The sequence below is a fragment of the Aethalodelphis obliquidens genome, unplaced genomic scaffold (assembly GCF_003676395.1).
Source record: "Aethalodelphis obliquidens isolate GAN/ISIS:26980383/991018 unplaced genomic scaffold, ASM367639v1 scaffold84, whole genome shotgun sequence".
Lineage (NCBI taxonomy): Eukaryota > Metazoa > Chordata > Mammalia > Artiodactyla > Delphinidae > Aethalodelphis > Aethalodelphis obliquidens.
In genome coordinates, this window is record NW_020838028.1 from 3,294,632 (window position 1) to 3,311,230 (window position 16,599).

A 16,599-nucleotide genomic window follows, 5' to 3' on the forward strand; every position below is an offset into this window, starting at 1 on the left:
GCTATTAGCAGAAGTAAATGATTATGCAACATCTGCTTATGTGAATTTTCCTTTAATTTTAAATTTTCATTTGGCTTTGGCCAAGGTCTTCGTAGAAGAAAAATTATCTGTGTACGTAAGAGTGATCATATGGTAGTGTCTGATCAAAGATGTGACCACTTACCACTTCCATTGTTGGTGACTGAAAGGTGCAATACAGACTGTGAACTAAGGTAAGTAAAAGAGAAATAATGTATAATGTAACCAGGTTAAAATCAGTAAGTGAGGTAAGATGTAAACATCTAGTGTAGTGCCTCTCACAGGGTGGACGTGTAATTAATGTCTATTCCTTTGCCCCTTCGGTTAAAAAACTTTAGACTCACTAACTTATTGTGAAACTCGGCAGTTGGTTTGAGTTTTTTATTCATAGTATTTGCTGAATTCCAGTATAGAGGCCTCAATATTTTGTGTAAGAAATCGAATCAAATTTGTCTGTAAAATAAATACAGGAAAACTCTAATCTGAAAACCTATGGTTTAAAGATCTGAAACAATACATTTTGTAGCACTATCCTATAATTCTCATTGAACTCATGAACGAATAAACTTTTAAAGTTTGAGGATTAATCAATAAATTGATTTCTATATCTTATCAGTATTTTGTCCGTTAAACATTAGGAACATGACCCTAGATCATGGCAGAAAGTTTGTTCTTCTAAAATTTTTGTTATTTGATTATCTGTGATGAGTCTTAGAGTGAAGCTAAGAGCAATAACCCCCATGTAGCAGGTGACAGTCAACTTTCAGGGATGGCCAGAACCTCTGACTCAGCAAGGATGAGAATTTTTATATATTTATAGTGGTATTTGAAGGCCTATAGTGAAAGGCTAATGACAGAACAGCCTGTACAAGGTACATCCTCTACATTGCAGTAGAGTGAAGCACAGTGAAACCCTTGAGGTGTAGGTGGGATGGAAAGGAACTCCATGAATTCTCTTATCTGCTGTGCTAGTGCACTCATATTGTCTGAGAGATTGCTAGACTGTAATTGAGATAATGTGGCTCAAACTGGCAGATTTTACTTGTGGAAAAAAGTGTTTTCCCTGGAAACATGTCTAAAAATAGATTACTTGAGTTAATGAGAAAATGTGATATGCCTTACAAAAACCAAGTTTACCAACTTGTAAAGGCTTTATCTTTATTGATGTAGTCATATTCCCAGATATTCCCTGATCCTCCGTCAAATAAAGGTTGCATAGGGAGGCACTCCCTGATGATGAGTCAAATATATTCAGTTCTAGTCTTAAATCTTCTACTACGTAAGTGAGCAATCTTGATCTCAACTGGTTGTTTTCAAAGGTCTAGCGGGAGGCGTGGGGTTCCTAGGACCTCCAAAGCTGCCTCCAAGTGCCTGTATAGCTGGTTCCCTACCTCCGTCTTTAACCAGACACTCCATGTTTATGTATTTGGAGTGCAAGTTAGATTTTATTTGGAAAAAAGTAAGATTTCTGACAAGTCAGGTGTTCATACCATTTGAATGTACAGCACCTCTGGTCTTCATTTTCTCATCTATAGAATGAAAGTTTGGGCTCTGATGTCTAAGAAGTTTTCATCCCTAAATCAATGATACATCAGATATTTTTAGGTAGCTTGTCCATTAATTGCAACAAAATTTTAAAGATGAGTGATATGCGTGAGTTTCTCTGAATCCTTTTTTTAAATTGTGTTCGTTGGCACACCTCCTAAGTGTAATAGCATCATTTTTTGAAGGTGGTACATCATTGGCAAAAGTGAATGTTCATCCCTTTGTGGTCAAGGATATAAGTCATTGGACGTCCACTGTATGAAGTATTCCATTCATAAAGGACATACTGTTCCAGTAGATGACCAGTACTGTGGTGACCAGCTTAAACCTCCGACCCGAGAACCCTGCCATGGTGACTGTGTCTTAACAAGGTGGCATTATTCAGAATGGTCCCAGGTACAAAGAAAAAGATTGCTTAAGAAAGGTTGCTCCTTTTTTTTTAACCTCTAATTAAATAGTTGTCACTCTAGAGTTTTGTTAAAATTTTAATTTTGTGTCCATTTGTCACCACTTTTCTTTTTTTAATCAGTGTTCCAGGAGTTGTGGAGGAGGGGAGAGGTCTCGAGAATCTTACTGTATAAACAACTTTGGCCACCGTCTTGCTGACAGAGAATGCCAGGAACTTCCCCGAGTGACAGCTGAGAATTGCAATGAATTTTCCTGTCCCAGTTGGGCCACTAGTGAGTGGAGTGAGGTAACATTAAACCCATGAGGCTTAGAACTGTTATAACATTGTGTAGGAGAGCTTTACAATCGAAGGCTATATAATTCAAAAAAATTTTCAATTTATTTTATCATGTGGTAAATAACTTCATCAAGGTAGTAAAACATTTAAAAATGGTTTGTTCTTTAACTGTTTACAATATCTGGCCAACAATGACATACTGATGTTTAATCTATAACCACTTTCATAGTGTCCACAGTAGGCTGAGATATATACTTGTTCCAAGGTTAGTTTTGTACCTTTGTTTCTGGAACAAATGGATGTTGCACTGGGATTTGGGCAGCAGAAATTTGGGATGGCTGATTTTACCCCGTGTATATCTCTGATTTTTCTGAGGAGTGAAGGGAAAATGTCCTTAGGAATGGTCTTTCAGCTGTATTTGAATATGCAAATTGATCATTGATTATATATTTTGTAGGTATATGTGCTGACTAATACTGAAAATAATGGTCAATTGTATTCTTACAGTGTCTTGTTACATGTGGAAAAGGAACAAGGCAGCGGCAGGTGTGGTGTCAACTGAATGAAGATCACTTGAGTGATGGCTTCTGTGATCCAAGCACCAAACCTGAGTCTCTGAGACCATGTGAGCTTCATGCATGTGCTTCCTGGCAAATAGGACCATGGGGTTCTGTGAGTATATGATAAGGGTTTTCTACTCTAATCCATCATTACAGAATAACACAGAAGTTGTGGTGTATTCACTCTTTAGTGGCTGCATCTAAATTTGGGTGTTTTTTTGGAAAAAGATTCCTGAAATGTAAATCCCTACCTGCACAATTTTGTCAGTACTGCTAATGTTGCTGTGGTAAATATTCTAGCTTTGCTTTTTAATTCAGTTTTGTTAAGCAAAATGCTACAAATTTTATGTTTTCACGAGGAACCATATTCAGTATCCTGTAATAAACCATAATGGAAAATAATACGAAAAAGAATATATATATAAATAACTGAATCACTTTGCTATACACCAGAAACTAACGTAATGTTGTAAATCAACTATACTTCAATAAAAATTTTTTTATGCTTTCATCAGCTTTATTTAAACTATAGACATTTTCATGTTCGGTGTCTAAATTATTATCTTTACTGTATTTAGAGTAGGCATTGTTAGGAAGTTTTGCCAAACAGGCGGCTAGGAATCTGCTGGATGAGGGTGGGCAGCTTATTATCCTACACAGGTTGCCACAGTTGCTGGGAAACCTTCTCTCATCTGCCCTTTAACTCTGTCCTATGCTCTTCCTTTATCTCTTTGAAATTTACTTAGCATATTGAATGACATGCATGCACCAGGTCGATTTTGAAAAGTATTTAGTTTCTCTAAACTGTATTGACTCTGCCTCCAAAATATCAGGCTTCTATTGATATTTTTACATGATAACTTTAAAGATATAATAATTGTCCATTTTAACTTCACTATTTTATTAGTATCTCCATAAATTTGAATAAAGGTGTGTGTTGATTCAATTTGCTCATTTTAAGTCTAGAATCTGGTATAAAAGACTAATAAAAATATCTACTGAAAGTATATTCTTAACTGTCTATTTACAAAGAAAATTAAGTTTATGTGATTTTTGAACAATGGTGTTTGGTATCTGCTTATATTCTTTCAGTGCACAGCCACCTGTGGACACGGGTACCAGATGCGTGCTGTGAAATGTGTCAATGAGCTACTTAGTGCACTGCTAGATGATAGAGTGTGCCATGGAGCTAGTCGCCCAAGTGACAGGCAGGTAAAGGACACCTCTTCATGGATTATAAACAAAAATGTTTGATACAGGAGGATTATTGATGTGTTAAAATTATTTCCATACGTATATTTTCCACTTAAACTTCTATGCCTTAAAAATGTATGTGGGTGACTTTCCTGGTGGTCCAGTGGCAAAGGCTCCGTGCTCCCAATGCAGGGGGCCTGGGTTCGATCCCTGGTTAGGGAAGTAGATCCCGCATGCTGCAACTAAGACCTGGCGCAGCCAAAAAAATAAATAAATAAGTATATTTTACAAAAGGTGTGTGGGCATCAGAAAGTATATTGTTCTTGGTTTTGCCAGCTTTATTGATGCCTTTTTTTTACTCTTTATCTGCCATTGGATCACTCATTTAACTTATATTTCCATCCTTTGAACTGCAGAAGGCTGAACCTCTAAAGCGTGTCGTACTGCCTAAGGGAGCATCCTGTGTTCATTCAGGAGGTCTCAGCTTAGTGGTATTTTTGAAGGACTATTACTCTTTTCTTTTCAACCATCAGGCAGAATGATCCAAACTTTAGCCTTCAGAGTCATACTATCCACTTCTAGCCCTTAATAGTATTTTGTACATTTTTTTTTTTTTGCGGTACGTGGGCCTCTCACTGCTGTGGCTTTTCCTGTTGCGGAGCACAGTCTCCGGATGCGCAGGCTCAGCGGCCATGGCTCACGGGCCCAGCCGCTCCGCGGCATGTGGGATCTTCCCGGACCGGGGCGACCGGGGCACGAACCCGCATCCCCTGCATTGGCAGGCGGACTCTCAACCACTGCGCCACCAGGGAAGCCCATATTTTGTACTTTTGAAAAATATAAACCTTTACATCGCTTCTTTGTAGTTTAGAGTGCAAATGTTCTTTACTTATATATGTGGAGGATGAAATGAAGTATAGGATTTAGTATAAAGCAGAATGTTAATTAATTCATTGATGTTTTGTGAGACCCATTTTTCTTTTGAACAGGACTGTATTGTTACACCTTGCCCAATTATCCCTAAAATTGGGGCCACTTCATTACCAGCCCTCCCCATGGGAAAGATAGCACAATGGCGATATGGTTCTTGGACCCCAGTAAGTGAATTCCTTTCAGAGGTACAGTGTTTCTACTATGGAGCCTTTCAGACATCCACAGAATAGTTGCTACAGATTTGCCAAATTAATGTATGCATTCATTCTCAGGTATTTTGATGAATATAAGGTTTAGAATTAGATAATTTAATGACTAAATCCTCTTCTGCCTTTCAAGAGCTCTGTGTCTCTGGGAAGAAATTTAAGTTTTCTAGCTCTATTTTCTGATCTACCAAATGGGGATGATAATATTTATTGATTTTTTTTTAACGTTTATTTTATTTTTTTTTTACAGCAGGTTCTTATTAGTTATCTATTTTATACATATTAGCGTATACATTTCAATCCCAATCTCCCAATTCATCCCACCACCACCCCCCCACTTTACCCCCTTGGTGTCCATACGTTTGTTCTCTACATCTGTGTCTCTATTTCTGCCTTGGAAACCAGTTCAGGGGATGATAATATTTATGTCCCAGGTTGTTATGAGAAGCAGATGTGATGCTTTTTATCAGCCTTTATTTAAACTACCACATATTCATGTTGTTTTTCTAAACTGAAGGCTTTAATCTATTCGGAGTATATACTCGCTTTAGTATATATGAAAATATATACTAAATATATGAAAGATATATGAAAATATATGAAAGATACATTTTTAAGTTTCACATATTCTCTGAATATTTTAATTATGAGAGTCTATCTACTCTATTACCTAGGTCTTCAAAAGTTATCTTAAATGATATCTTAAGATTCTCTTACATAAAATATTTTCTGTTCTTTTTTAAATTTTGGCAATCAACTAATCAATATTCCTAGAAGCTGAGTATTTTGTTTCATTACCACAAATATCTGATTTGTGAAATTTATTTTCTAAACTCATTGGGATATTCACTGCCCTGTCTTTGACTCAGAAATGATGCCAGGTGATAGTATTTATAATTTAACTTTTTTCAATAAACTTGAGGTTTAGAAATTTGAACAACAGCCAAGTGTAAGGGATGTGGAAATGTCCTGTATAACTCCTTGGTATTATTCAATTTTTTTAGTGCTCTGTGTCTTGTGGAAGAGGGAATCAAGCCCGCTATGTAAGCTGTCGTGATGCTCACGATGGAATAGCAGATGAATCATATTGTGCCCACTTACCCCGACCAGCTGAAATAGCTGTCTGTTTTAGCCCTTGTGGAGAGTGGCAAACAGGGAATTGGTCACCTGTAAGTATTTTTGTGTGAAAAAAATGAAATGAAAAATTTAAATATAATACTTGCTATTTGAGATAATGTAGTTTATTGGCTGAATTTGTGATCAGTGTTCAGCTTCCTGTGGCCATGGAAAAACAACTCGACAAGTTTTATGCATCAACTATCATCAGCCAATTAATGAGAATTACTGTGACCCTGAAGTCCGCCCTGTGATAGAGCAAGAATGTAACCTGGCAGCCTGCCCTCCCACATACAGCCACTTTCCGAGTTCCTCTGAGCAGCCAAGCCATTTACCAGGCAGGAATTTTCCATTAACTCACAAACCAGAAGATAATCAAAATCAGGGGGTCCATCCATCAATCAGAGGAAACCAGTGGAGAACAGGACCATGGGGATCAGTAAGCCCTCTTTATTGAGTTATACTAATTCTGTAATTTTGTTATGTTATATGGCCTTTTAACAGATATGTGTGTAATGACATCGAATGCTTTTAATGCTAAATTTTTCTGAAGATCAGTAGTTTAAATCTTAAAAGGATTAAGCAATTTTTGATGCAGATTACAATTCCCCAGAGTTCTTATTGAATTATACAGTAATGTGATATTATGATTACAGAGGAATGCACTTGAAAACAATCTCAGAGTTTATTATAGTAAAAATAAAAGAAAATCTTTTAAGTGTTAAGACTACCAGTGTTTATGAAGAAAAAAGCCCCCCAAACCCAGAAATTACTCTGATAGCAGTGCAGTAAGCTGGAATAAAATCATGATTACTAGAAAAGGTACAACTGTGGTTCATATTTTATATGAGAGTAAAGATACCAAATAAAGAAAAACAATGTGAAAGTTTAGTAACTTAACATTATCTTTCGGTTTTTTTCCTTCCTAGTGAGACCTGAAAACTTTAATTCCTTTTTACTTAACACTTAGGACAAGGGTGAATTTCCTTTTGCAAGCTTTAAAACTTCACCTTTCCATCAACAAATTCTAATGAAACCCCTAGTTAAAACCCAAGTGTTGGTTATGTTGGGTTAAATAAAACACGTTATGTATTACAAAAAAAAACCCAAGTGTTTTTTTGACAGATATTCTTGATTCAAATTATTATTCCAATGAGGGGGGTTTTAACGTGGAGAGCTTGAATTTGAGTCAAAGTACTGATTTTTTGTGGGGTTTTTTTGATGTAATTTTGTGCCATGGAATCTGCAGTTTGTGTGTTCCTGTGTTCCATCCTTTTCAGTGCTCTAGCAGTTGTGCTGGAGGTATTCAGCGTAGAGCTGTGGTTTGCCAGGATGAAAATGGACAAAGTGCCAGTTACTGCAATGCAGCCTCCAAACCCCCAGAATCAAAGCACTGTGATTCGGGGCCTTGTCCACGGTGGAGCTACGGAAGCTGGGGAGAAGTAAGTCATACTATCTCCTAAACTTGTGGAGATTATGACATCTCCCAAGACTGAAAGTTAAGCACTTCATATTGTTACTGTTGGATAATCTTACTTCACTGTCCTACAGAGAAAAGATTTTTTTTTTTTAATTGAGTCAGTAAAAATATGTTCTTTTAATAGACATTGTGTCATGGTATAAATCACTCATTCATGATAGGAAATATATACTCCAGATTTTTAACAGAATCCTTTGTGCTAGCCAATAGGTCTGTGACCTACTAAAACCTCTCTAAAAGTAGTATATTATTGTTTTAATTTCTTAGAAAATTAGACAGATATAGACAATTAGAGTGATATACAGGCATGTTTATATCCTTCTATCCATATCAAATGAAGGCTGAACCATTCATTTGGTGAATCTTTTAAATGGAGAGCTGTCAGTTATTGAGTGCTTTCTTCATGTCCTGGCATTCTTTTAGGCACTGGGATTATGAAGATAGTTTTAAAAATGGTTATAATGAATACTAATTCCACCGATATTATGCATGAGAAAGAAGAAAGACTTACATTGGCTTTGGATGAATAAAACAAACTGCCTAATTTAATTAGTCAGATATTTTTGCTGAATGATTTTAGTACATATTTTCTCTCCATAAGGAGTTTGGAAATCATTGTTTAAAGATACACTCTGACCAGGTGCTAATAAATAGCAAGTACCTCTTTAAAATGTACTTTTACTATTTTCCAAAATGAAAGTAACTTTTTAATTTCTGAGTTAAATCTCATAGTGAAAATTCAAATAAAATGAAAAATTGTGAAAAGATAAGAACTTTTAACATTTGATACATTTCCTGCCAGACTTTTGTTCTGTGTGGGTTCCAGAAATAGGTTCATACTATACATGCCACTTTGCCATCTGCTGTTTTCATGTAATATATATATACTGAACATCTTTCTATGTTTATAAATTTTGATCTCCCTTATTAGCTTTCATGGCTACACAGTCATCTTTTGATAGGATACCATACATTATGTAGTTAATACCTATTACAGTACCAATTCTCAAATTTTTGTCTTTTTTAAAAAAATTATAGAACTAAAACTTTGATTTATTTTTTACCCAGGAAGAAATGTTGAGAATTGTAAGGATTCTTATATTTCTTATATAAGAATATAAATATATTCTTATATATTTCTTATAATTATAAGATTATAAGAAAGGATAACTTTAAATTCTAGCAATACTGATTATGTACTCAACATTGAATAAAGCAGTATAATATTCTTTTTGAAGCCACATAGTTTTGATTTTTCTTCTTATTTTTAGTGTACACAAACATGTGGAGGAGGAATAAAATCACGATTCGTAATATGTCTATTTCCCAATGGCCAAATGTCACGAGAGCAAAACTGTGAAATCTTAAACAAGCCACCTAGTGTGGTACAATGTCATGTGCATGCTTGCCCTGATGATGTATCATGGCATCGGGGACCATGGAAATCGGTACGATAGTATTCTTATTTTTATCCTTCTGTTTTGTTTTGTTTTTCTATGTTCCTTTTACTTTAATTTCCTCTCTTCATAAATTGTGATGCACACATTTTATCTTCTGATTTTTTTTTTAAAGTAGACCATTGGCCCTCTTGGCTTCATAGTTTGAAAGAAGAATCATTCAATTTCAAGTACTGTAATATATACATATATATATATAATAGTTTTATATGTATTTATTTTTTTATAAGTGAATTTTGAACCATAGCACTATTCTAATGGCAGTATCTTTCTCCAGTACACCTTTGGCTTGCCCACAAATTAATTAGAAATATTTTACTATTTACATTTGTACATAATGTTAACATTGTGCTTATAACAATGGCGAGTTAAGGCTGTGTCTTGTTTGAGTATATAACTGTTTGTGGCTTTTGTCTGTCAATGTCCAATAACTGATCTAAAAGCAAGTAACATTCTTGTTTTTATCATTGTTAAACTTAGTATTTTGTTTGGAAATGTGAAAATTATTGTATTAAAAAATATAGAGAAATTTACTTACACAAAGTAAATTAATTGTTTACAGTTTGTCACATACATCATGGAAAAGTATGATTTATATAGTAGTTTATAAGAATATTCATTTCTTCCACTGTGTGGAGTTACTATGTTTTGAACTGTTTTAATTTTTTATTTTTTTTGGAGCCATAGACAAAATTCATAAATATTTATGAATGATTAATTTCCTCTAGTATTTTTCAAATACCAGGCTTTGAAGAATAATTAATATATAAATATATTGAAATTAGCATTTTGGTCACTTTTGATATTTTAAATCATGAACAACTAAGTATACTTCTCTCAGGTGAAAAACTGATTGGAGTCTATAATCTATTTATAATTAAATTTATAAAGTTAAACAGTTCTTTATTTGGAAAATAATTATAACTCTGGTTTTATATCCAACCCTGATGTGTACACTTGTTTTACTTCACCCAAGTCAAAGCTTTATGATGAAATGTAAACCTGTTTCAATTCATGCTATTTGAAGAACAGGTCAAGTTCCAGTTCAGGCTGAAATTCATCTTTAGAGTCAGTGTGACTGATACAAAACAACAGAACATTTTAACTTTATAGGAGGATCTTAAAGTTAAATGGCTGCATTAGAAGTAGAGAGCCATTACTTTTCAGGAACTAACAAAAAACATATTTTGCTATGGAAAGCATTCACATATTTACTTAATAATATGTTCACTGACCATCTGCTATATCCTAGGTACTGTGCTACAGGAATAATAAAGACATATTTCTTACCCCTATGGAGTTTACAGTTTAGTTGGAGAGATGTGAAGTACTGTAGGAACTCACTATAAAGATATTTTTTGTTAGTCATTTTAGATTGGAAATTCACTTTCTCCTTACTATATCTGTTTCATTTTCTTTCATTTTATTGGTTTAATTTGCAAGCCTAGTTCTTAATAAGACTTAATCCATAGATTGCCTTCTTGGAATTTTGCCTCAATTAGGAAAGCAGACACGAAGGTTTTATTTTCCCCACTCGTTCATGAATTCATTAATTCACGAAGCATTAGACATTTACTTATGTCTCCTGCTTTGTGCTAGATACTGAAGTTCCTAAAATTAAGTGCTTTTGAATCAGATTTTCTATTTCAGGGGTCAGCAAACTATGAAATCTGACCCATTGCCTATTTTTGTAAATAAGTTTTATTGGAACACAGTCATGCACAACTTTTTATGTATTATCTATGGCTGCTTTTGCACTACAAAGCAGAGTTCATTAGTTGCAATAGAGACTGGCCCTCAAAGCCTGAAATATTTACTGTTTGGTCCTTTCTAGGGAAAGCTTGTTGACTCCTGTTCTATTTAATAACATTATAAAACTTTTTAAATTTAATGTAAAATGTACTTAAAGTTATAGCATATTACAATTGCAAATATTCATTTGGGGTCAGATGTTTTTGATCCTTTAACATTTTAAAATACCTTAATGTTTATCAATCTTCTCTACATATTCACTGTAATATTCACATAATTTTTCCCCAGCTTTATTGAGATATATATGGTCTTATTGTATAAGTTTAAGGTGTACAACATCACACAATGTTTCCTGTATTGGAATAATATCTAATACTACATTCCAATATATTTGTGTCATGTTATTTTTTTGTATGTAAATGATGTCATAAGTGAAAAACCTGAATGTTCATTAAAGACCCTGTGTAGAGGTAACTTTTTTCAACCTCACAAAAAACAAATGACCAAGAAAACAATAACCACAAATTAAAAAATAGTAGGACAAAAATATAAAAGTCTTCAATTATTTAATACATGTCTGTTCCACAAAGGAGTTCATTGACTAATTCAGTCTTTGCACTAGGAAAGAACTATAATTTTTTTGATAAATTGAGGATAAAAATTTAAAAATCACAGTAGATGTATATATCAGAATTTTTATAAACTTTATTTATTAACTTTTTATAGGTATAAAGTAAATATATATCATTAGAGTACCTGGATTTCTTATTATATGAAGAATTTTATTCCTTAAATTAGCCTTTTATATTAAAAGGGTTTAAGTGATCTGAAGTTTTGTTGTTAAAACCAGATATAACCCTTTACCTCTTTCAGTGTTGTTGCATATTAGCCAAATTTCAGAATACCTCTAATTAACATATCAGGTTGATATTCTTTCATGTACAACTTTAATTTCAGATCCTATTTACTAGGTTAGAAAATTAAGAAATGTATGTATATATATACATGTGTGTGTGTGTATATATATATATACACATATATGAGTGACATGAAATCTTAAACACTTTTCATTTTAAAGCAAAATTAAAATACCAAGTGCTAAATCATTAAAATGTAACTAGGAAAAAAGTTGCAAATATACATTTAAATTTTCTCCATGTTGGAAACCTTGTGTTGTAATAATTTATAAGCATGATTAAAGAAAGGAATAAATAAATCTTAACATATGTCTGTTAATTTAATGACTGCATTTTTGTGATTAGTCAATGTGAAATGATTGTATTTTAACCCTTGCTTATTAATGATGTGTTGTGGCTTTGTGCTTTGCATAATTCACATGTATGTTATATTTTTATTCCTTGGATCAATACCTAAAATGTTTTAAGTCACTGAACAGATCCTGTATTATAATGAATGCCTCTTTTCTTTTGATGTATTTTTCTTAAATAACAAATTGTTAATTTTTCTTATTAAACATTTAATTGTTGAATAGTATACGTTTTCATAATTTTACTGAGTATATGTATAAGCTACTGCTATTTTTCAGATAATCCTATTAGAAACTAACATTGGTATTTAAAAATAAGATTTATTGTTGGCTATCAATTTTTAAATACTAGAAATTTTAATATTCTTTTCATATGTTATAAATAATGAATAAAAATTCGTGATGTAAGCAAATTCTTTTAGTAAGTTAACAATAGATGTGCTCTTGCCCAGGGTAGTCTTTAAAAGATGAGTAAAAGTTTTATTTTTCCTTTATATTGTAAGGGACACTACATGTAACATAAACTTCTACAAATGCTCTTTAAAGAAATTTATATTAACTTATCTTTATTTCCCCCTAAACCTCATTTAAGTGACTTATTTTCCTAGAATATTCCTACATAAAATGAATATTTTTTTATTCCCTACATAAAATGAATTCATGTTGGGTAAGAAAATGATGTGTATTCTATTGTGTTCTGGGGTTAATAATGATCACACAGAGGTAAAGAGAGTATTTTTCCCATTCAAGATTGTTTTTTCCTCTAAAAATGAGAAAATTATTTTTTTAAAAAGGAAAGCTTGATACTTGAACCCTCTTGATGCTAGTCCTTTTCCCCAAGTGTCTCTTTTTAAAATAATACCCTCCTGTAGCATTGTGTTAAAAAATATATATATATGTGTATATATATATAGAGAGAGAGAGAGCACTAAATTTCTAATATGATACAACAGAATGTGACAAATAGAGGCGCTTTCAGAAATGAGCATGGGGTAGCCATACACACCTAGTAAATCTGCAGTTTGTCAATTTAACAGTTTTGTGTAACAAAAGAGCACTGAGGGACTGAGCAGAGGGGTCAGGCAGCCTCTTAAACTGTAGCTCCCGCTCAAGGTGGAATGTACTCGGGAAGGAACTTGTTACTGGCTCCACTGCTCCTAAGACCAGAATCAGCCAGGGGAACAAGGTAATGTGTGGGGAAATGGTTTCAAGAAACTGTCCATTCTTTGTAAAGTGGAGTGTTCAGTAAAACAATTTATAGTAATCAGTTATTTTCGCAACTTTGGAAAAGACACACGCAAGTATACCAACAGACTGGAAATCTATTTTATTTCCAATTTATCATAGAAATCTGTTGAAATAATGTTTCCATTTATTATATTGCCATATCATTCTACGGTACATTCGTCAACTCTCCCCCAAATTATGAGCATCCCCTACATGTTCGGCATTGTGTTAGTCACTAGACGTAAATCAGGCACAATCCCTGTGTACAAGGAGTTTGCAGTTTAGTGGTGAAGGTACCAGATAAACAGATGATTAGAAGCAGAATGGGATTCCTATCTTATTTCAGTAACAACTTTGTGATTTATAATATTAAAGACTCATAATATCGGGGGCTCAATAGATTATAATTATCCAAGAATTGGTAATAAGAATTGTATTTGAAAGCATAGTAATTATTCCAGTAGATCCTTCTAGAAAGCCTTAACTAGCAGGAGGTATTCCATTATAACCTGGCTAGAGATGAGTGGCGTCCAAGTCTCTGTGCTAGAAGAATAGGTTAGTTTTTGCCTAATCGCAGCATCTTTTTCTTTTGTCTGTGTGTGTGCATAAATTTCATGAATCACCGAAAGGGAGAATGTAGACTGATTTATAGTTTGCCCTAGATATGATGCTTTGAAAATAATTTTGGAGATACAAATGGACCTTGCAGGTTTGAAATGTGTGACTTAGGAAAAATTTAAGGAGATAATCTAACGATGAGAATGTAAAAAAAGATACTTGTAAGTGTGTTTGGTTGAGTGAAGTTAGAATGTAGAGTTTAAAATAACTCTAAAAAACATGTCAACGTGAAATGGTGATACTGCTATATTTTTCTTTATATGAAGAAAATGGATGATCATGTTTCCATTGTAATTCTATTTTCCCAGGCATAATGCTTCAGAATGTTTAAGAATTTCTGGAAATAGATTTTTAGATGTTTTAGAAGAACAGTCTCAGTATTCTACAATATCTATATGCTGTATGAGATATACAGGCATTGTTAATATTAGTGCATTTATTAGATCCCTAATTTTTTGTTATAATTTTGTGTCAACTTTCGGTAGACTGAGAATCAGATTTTAGTTCCTATATAATTACAACAGAGTCAAACATTAACACTTTAAAGAGTCTATTTGACATTTTCTAGACAATTTCTAATTTTTAATTATATGTACGTTTCTCAGTAAAATATTTTGATCACATACCCTTATATATTATTATATATCTATACATTGCAAGCATAAACTAATATATAAATGTGATTTATAGAACATATAAATTTAAAAGGATAAGATGAATATTAAATACATTTTTAATTTTATGGATAATAAAGTTTTTCTCTCAGTGAACTATTATTGTACTCATCTCATGTTTAAAAAGTGGTAGAATGTTTCATTAGTTTGAAAACCTTGTTTTAGTACTGTTAGAGCAATTCAAAAGTCTGGTTTATTCCAATATGTGATTTCAGTAGCTTCCATAGCTGAAGAAATTACTTTGCTAAATGCATACCTCCATATAGCAAAGTTTATCACTGGATGTTCCTGTTATAAACTAGTCATTGATTTTAAATCATCGGATCATACCAGTTATTTTAAAAATTTTTATTGAAAATTGACGAATTTCCATTTTCCATTCTTTCATTTGCTTCTTGAAAAGTACTGGAAGGGGTTATATCTTTATATTTTAACAAATACTGTTAAAACAGTGAAACTTTGAAAGATTTGGAAGCAATTTAAACATATTAGAAAATCTTGCTCCAAAGTTTTAAAAATACACTGGAGAATTTTTATCGTTGGCATACTTATGGTAACAAAGTCCCATAACACTAGAAACACTTCCAAACATTTCAAAATGTTCTCTCCTTAGAAGGATTTCCCAAAAGCAGTTCCTTTCTCATCCAATCTTAAATGTTTCCTTTATCTTAAAGGAGAGATTATAAGTCTATTTGTTTAAGTGACAGGTGTAACATTTTAATCCTTATCATAGAAAAAATCAGCAAATTTGGAACAAACCTCTTTTCATAATAGAAAAATTAATAATTCATCTTCATGATCCCATTTGGTAATTTGAACACAATCAGCAAAACTCTGTGGTTAAAACTGAAAAACCAGCAGGAGCAGTGTGTCATGGCACTCATCTGATTATAGTGTTATGAGTTGATACATGTACTGTAATCTGTTCATCTTCCTAAGTGGGTGTGTGTGAAGTGTGGTGGGTACACTGAAAGTGAGTGGCAAGTGATGATCTCCCTGCCAGGATACCTAATGTATTATATGCATTACATATCAGGCTGACATATAACCCCATATAGTAAAGCTTATTTTCTTACTTTAGATGAAAACAAATGTGAACAGAGACTATTAAAAAATGTTTTTGGTACTCCATTGAATCACCTTGCCTCTGAGATATACTTGAGACTTAACGGTTCAGTAACATCTCTAAAACCTTATACGTTACACAGTAAAGATTGGAATTATGTAATTTGTTTTCATAGACACCATCATCTGCTTCTTGGTTGTACTCCCCTACCCACATGATTGGGTAAACTTAAACTCACCAATGTACCTAAATCTAGTAGGCTATATCTAGGAAGGTACTCTATCATGTCCTATTGTGATATGACCTTTGTACTAAAACCCTGGTATCATATAATATGCATTATATGACATTCATATATTTGTGAAAGTTAAATGATGTATTACAAAGTTTTTGGTAGATCACATAACAAATTCTTCTGTATCAGTTGTAACTGAGCTCTAAGGTGATCCTCTAAGACTGCTCTGAGCTATTTTCAATCTCCCTGAACTTTTGACATTTTGCAGTTGTGACCCAGGGAAACTCAGAGACTTTGGAGGTAACTATGAAGGGAATGGTGGCCACTGAGCTCCCAAAAATTAATCCCCATCAATCCATTCAAGGTTATTAAGAGCCCATCTGTAACAGACACTGGGCTAAGAAAGCTAAAGATGAATAAGAATGACATACTGTGCTCAAAAGATTCACAGTCCAGGGAAAAGTAAATATATACACAAATCACAAGGCAGAAATGGATGTCATGGAAAGTCAGAAAATGTGCATCCAGTTGGAGAAACGTAGGGCTTTATCAAGAAGGCATAAGCC

The 16,599-nt window shown here is 33.3% G+C and overlaps 1 protein-coding gene across 4 annotated transcripts in view; it reads left to right on the forward strand.

Annotated features, from left to right (window-relative positions):
- ADAMTS20 (ADAM metallopeptidase with thrombospondin type 1 motif 20) overlaps positions 1-16,599 on the forward strand; it is a 203,604-nt gene that overhangs the window by 120,378 nt on the left and 66,627 nt on the right. For 2 of the 4 annotated variants that reach the window (XM_027093465.1, XM_027093464.1), the window contains exons 19-28: positions 86-212; positions 1,749-1,959; positions 2,093-2,257; positions 2,756-2,920; positions 3,901-4,020; positions 4,992-5,099; positions 6,146-6,310; positions 6,406-6,696; positions 7,538-7,699; positions 9,009-9,185. In XM_027093465.1, coding sequence (XP_026949266.1) covers positions 86-212; positions 1,749-1,959; positions 2,093-2,257; positions 2,756-2,920; positions 3,901-4,020; positions 4,992-5,099; positions 6,146-6,310; positions 6,406-6,696; positions 7,538-7,699; positions 9,009-9,185 — 1,691 coding nt within the window. The remainder of the gene's footprint in view (positions 1-85; positions 213-1,748; positions 1,960-2,092; positions 2,258-2,755; positions 2,921-3,900; positions 4,021-4,991; positions 5,100-6,145; positions 6,311-6,405; positions 6,697-7,537; positions 7,700-9,008; positions 9,186-16,599) is intronic. The other 2 variants (XM_027093467.1, XM_027093466.1) reach the window with 2 other exon arrangements.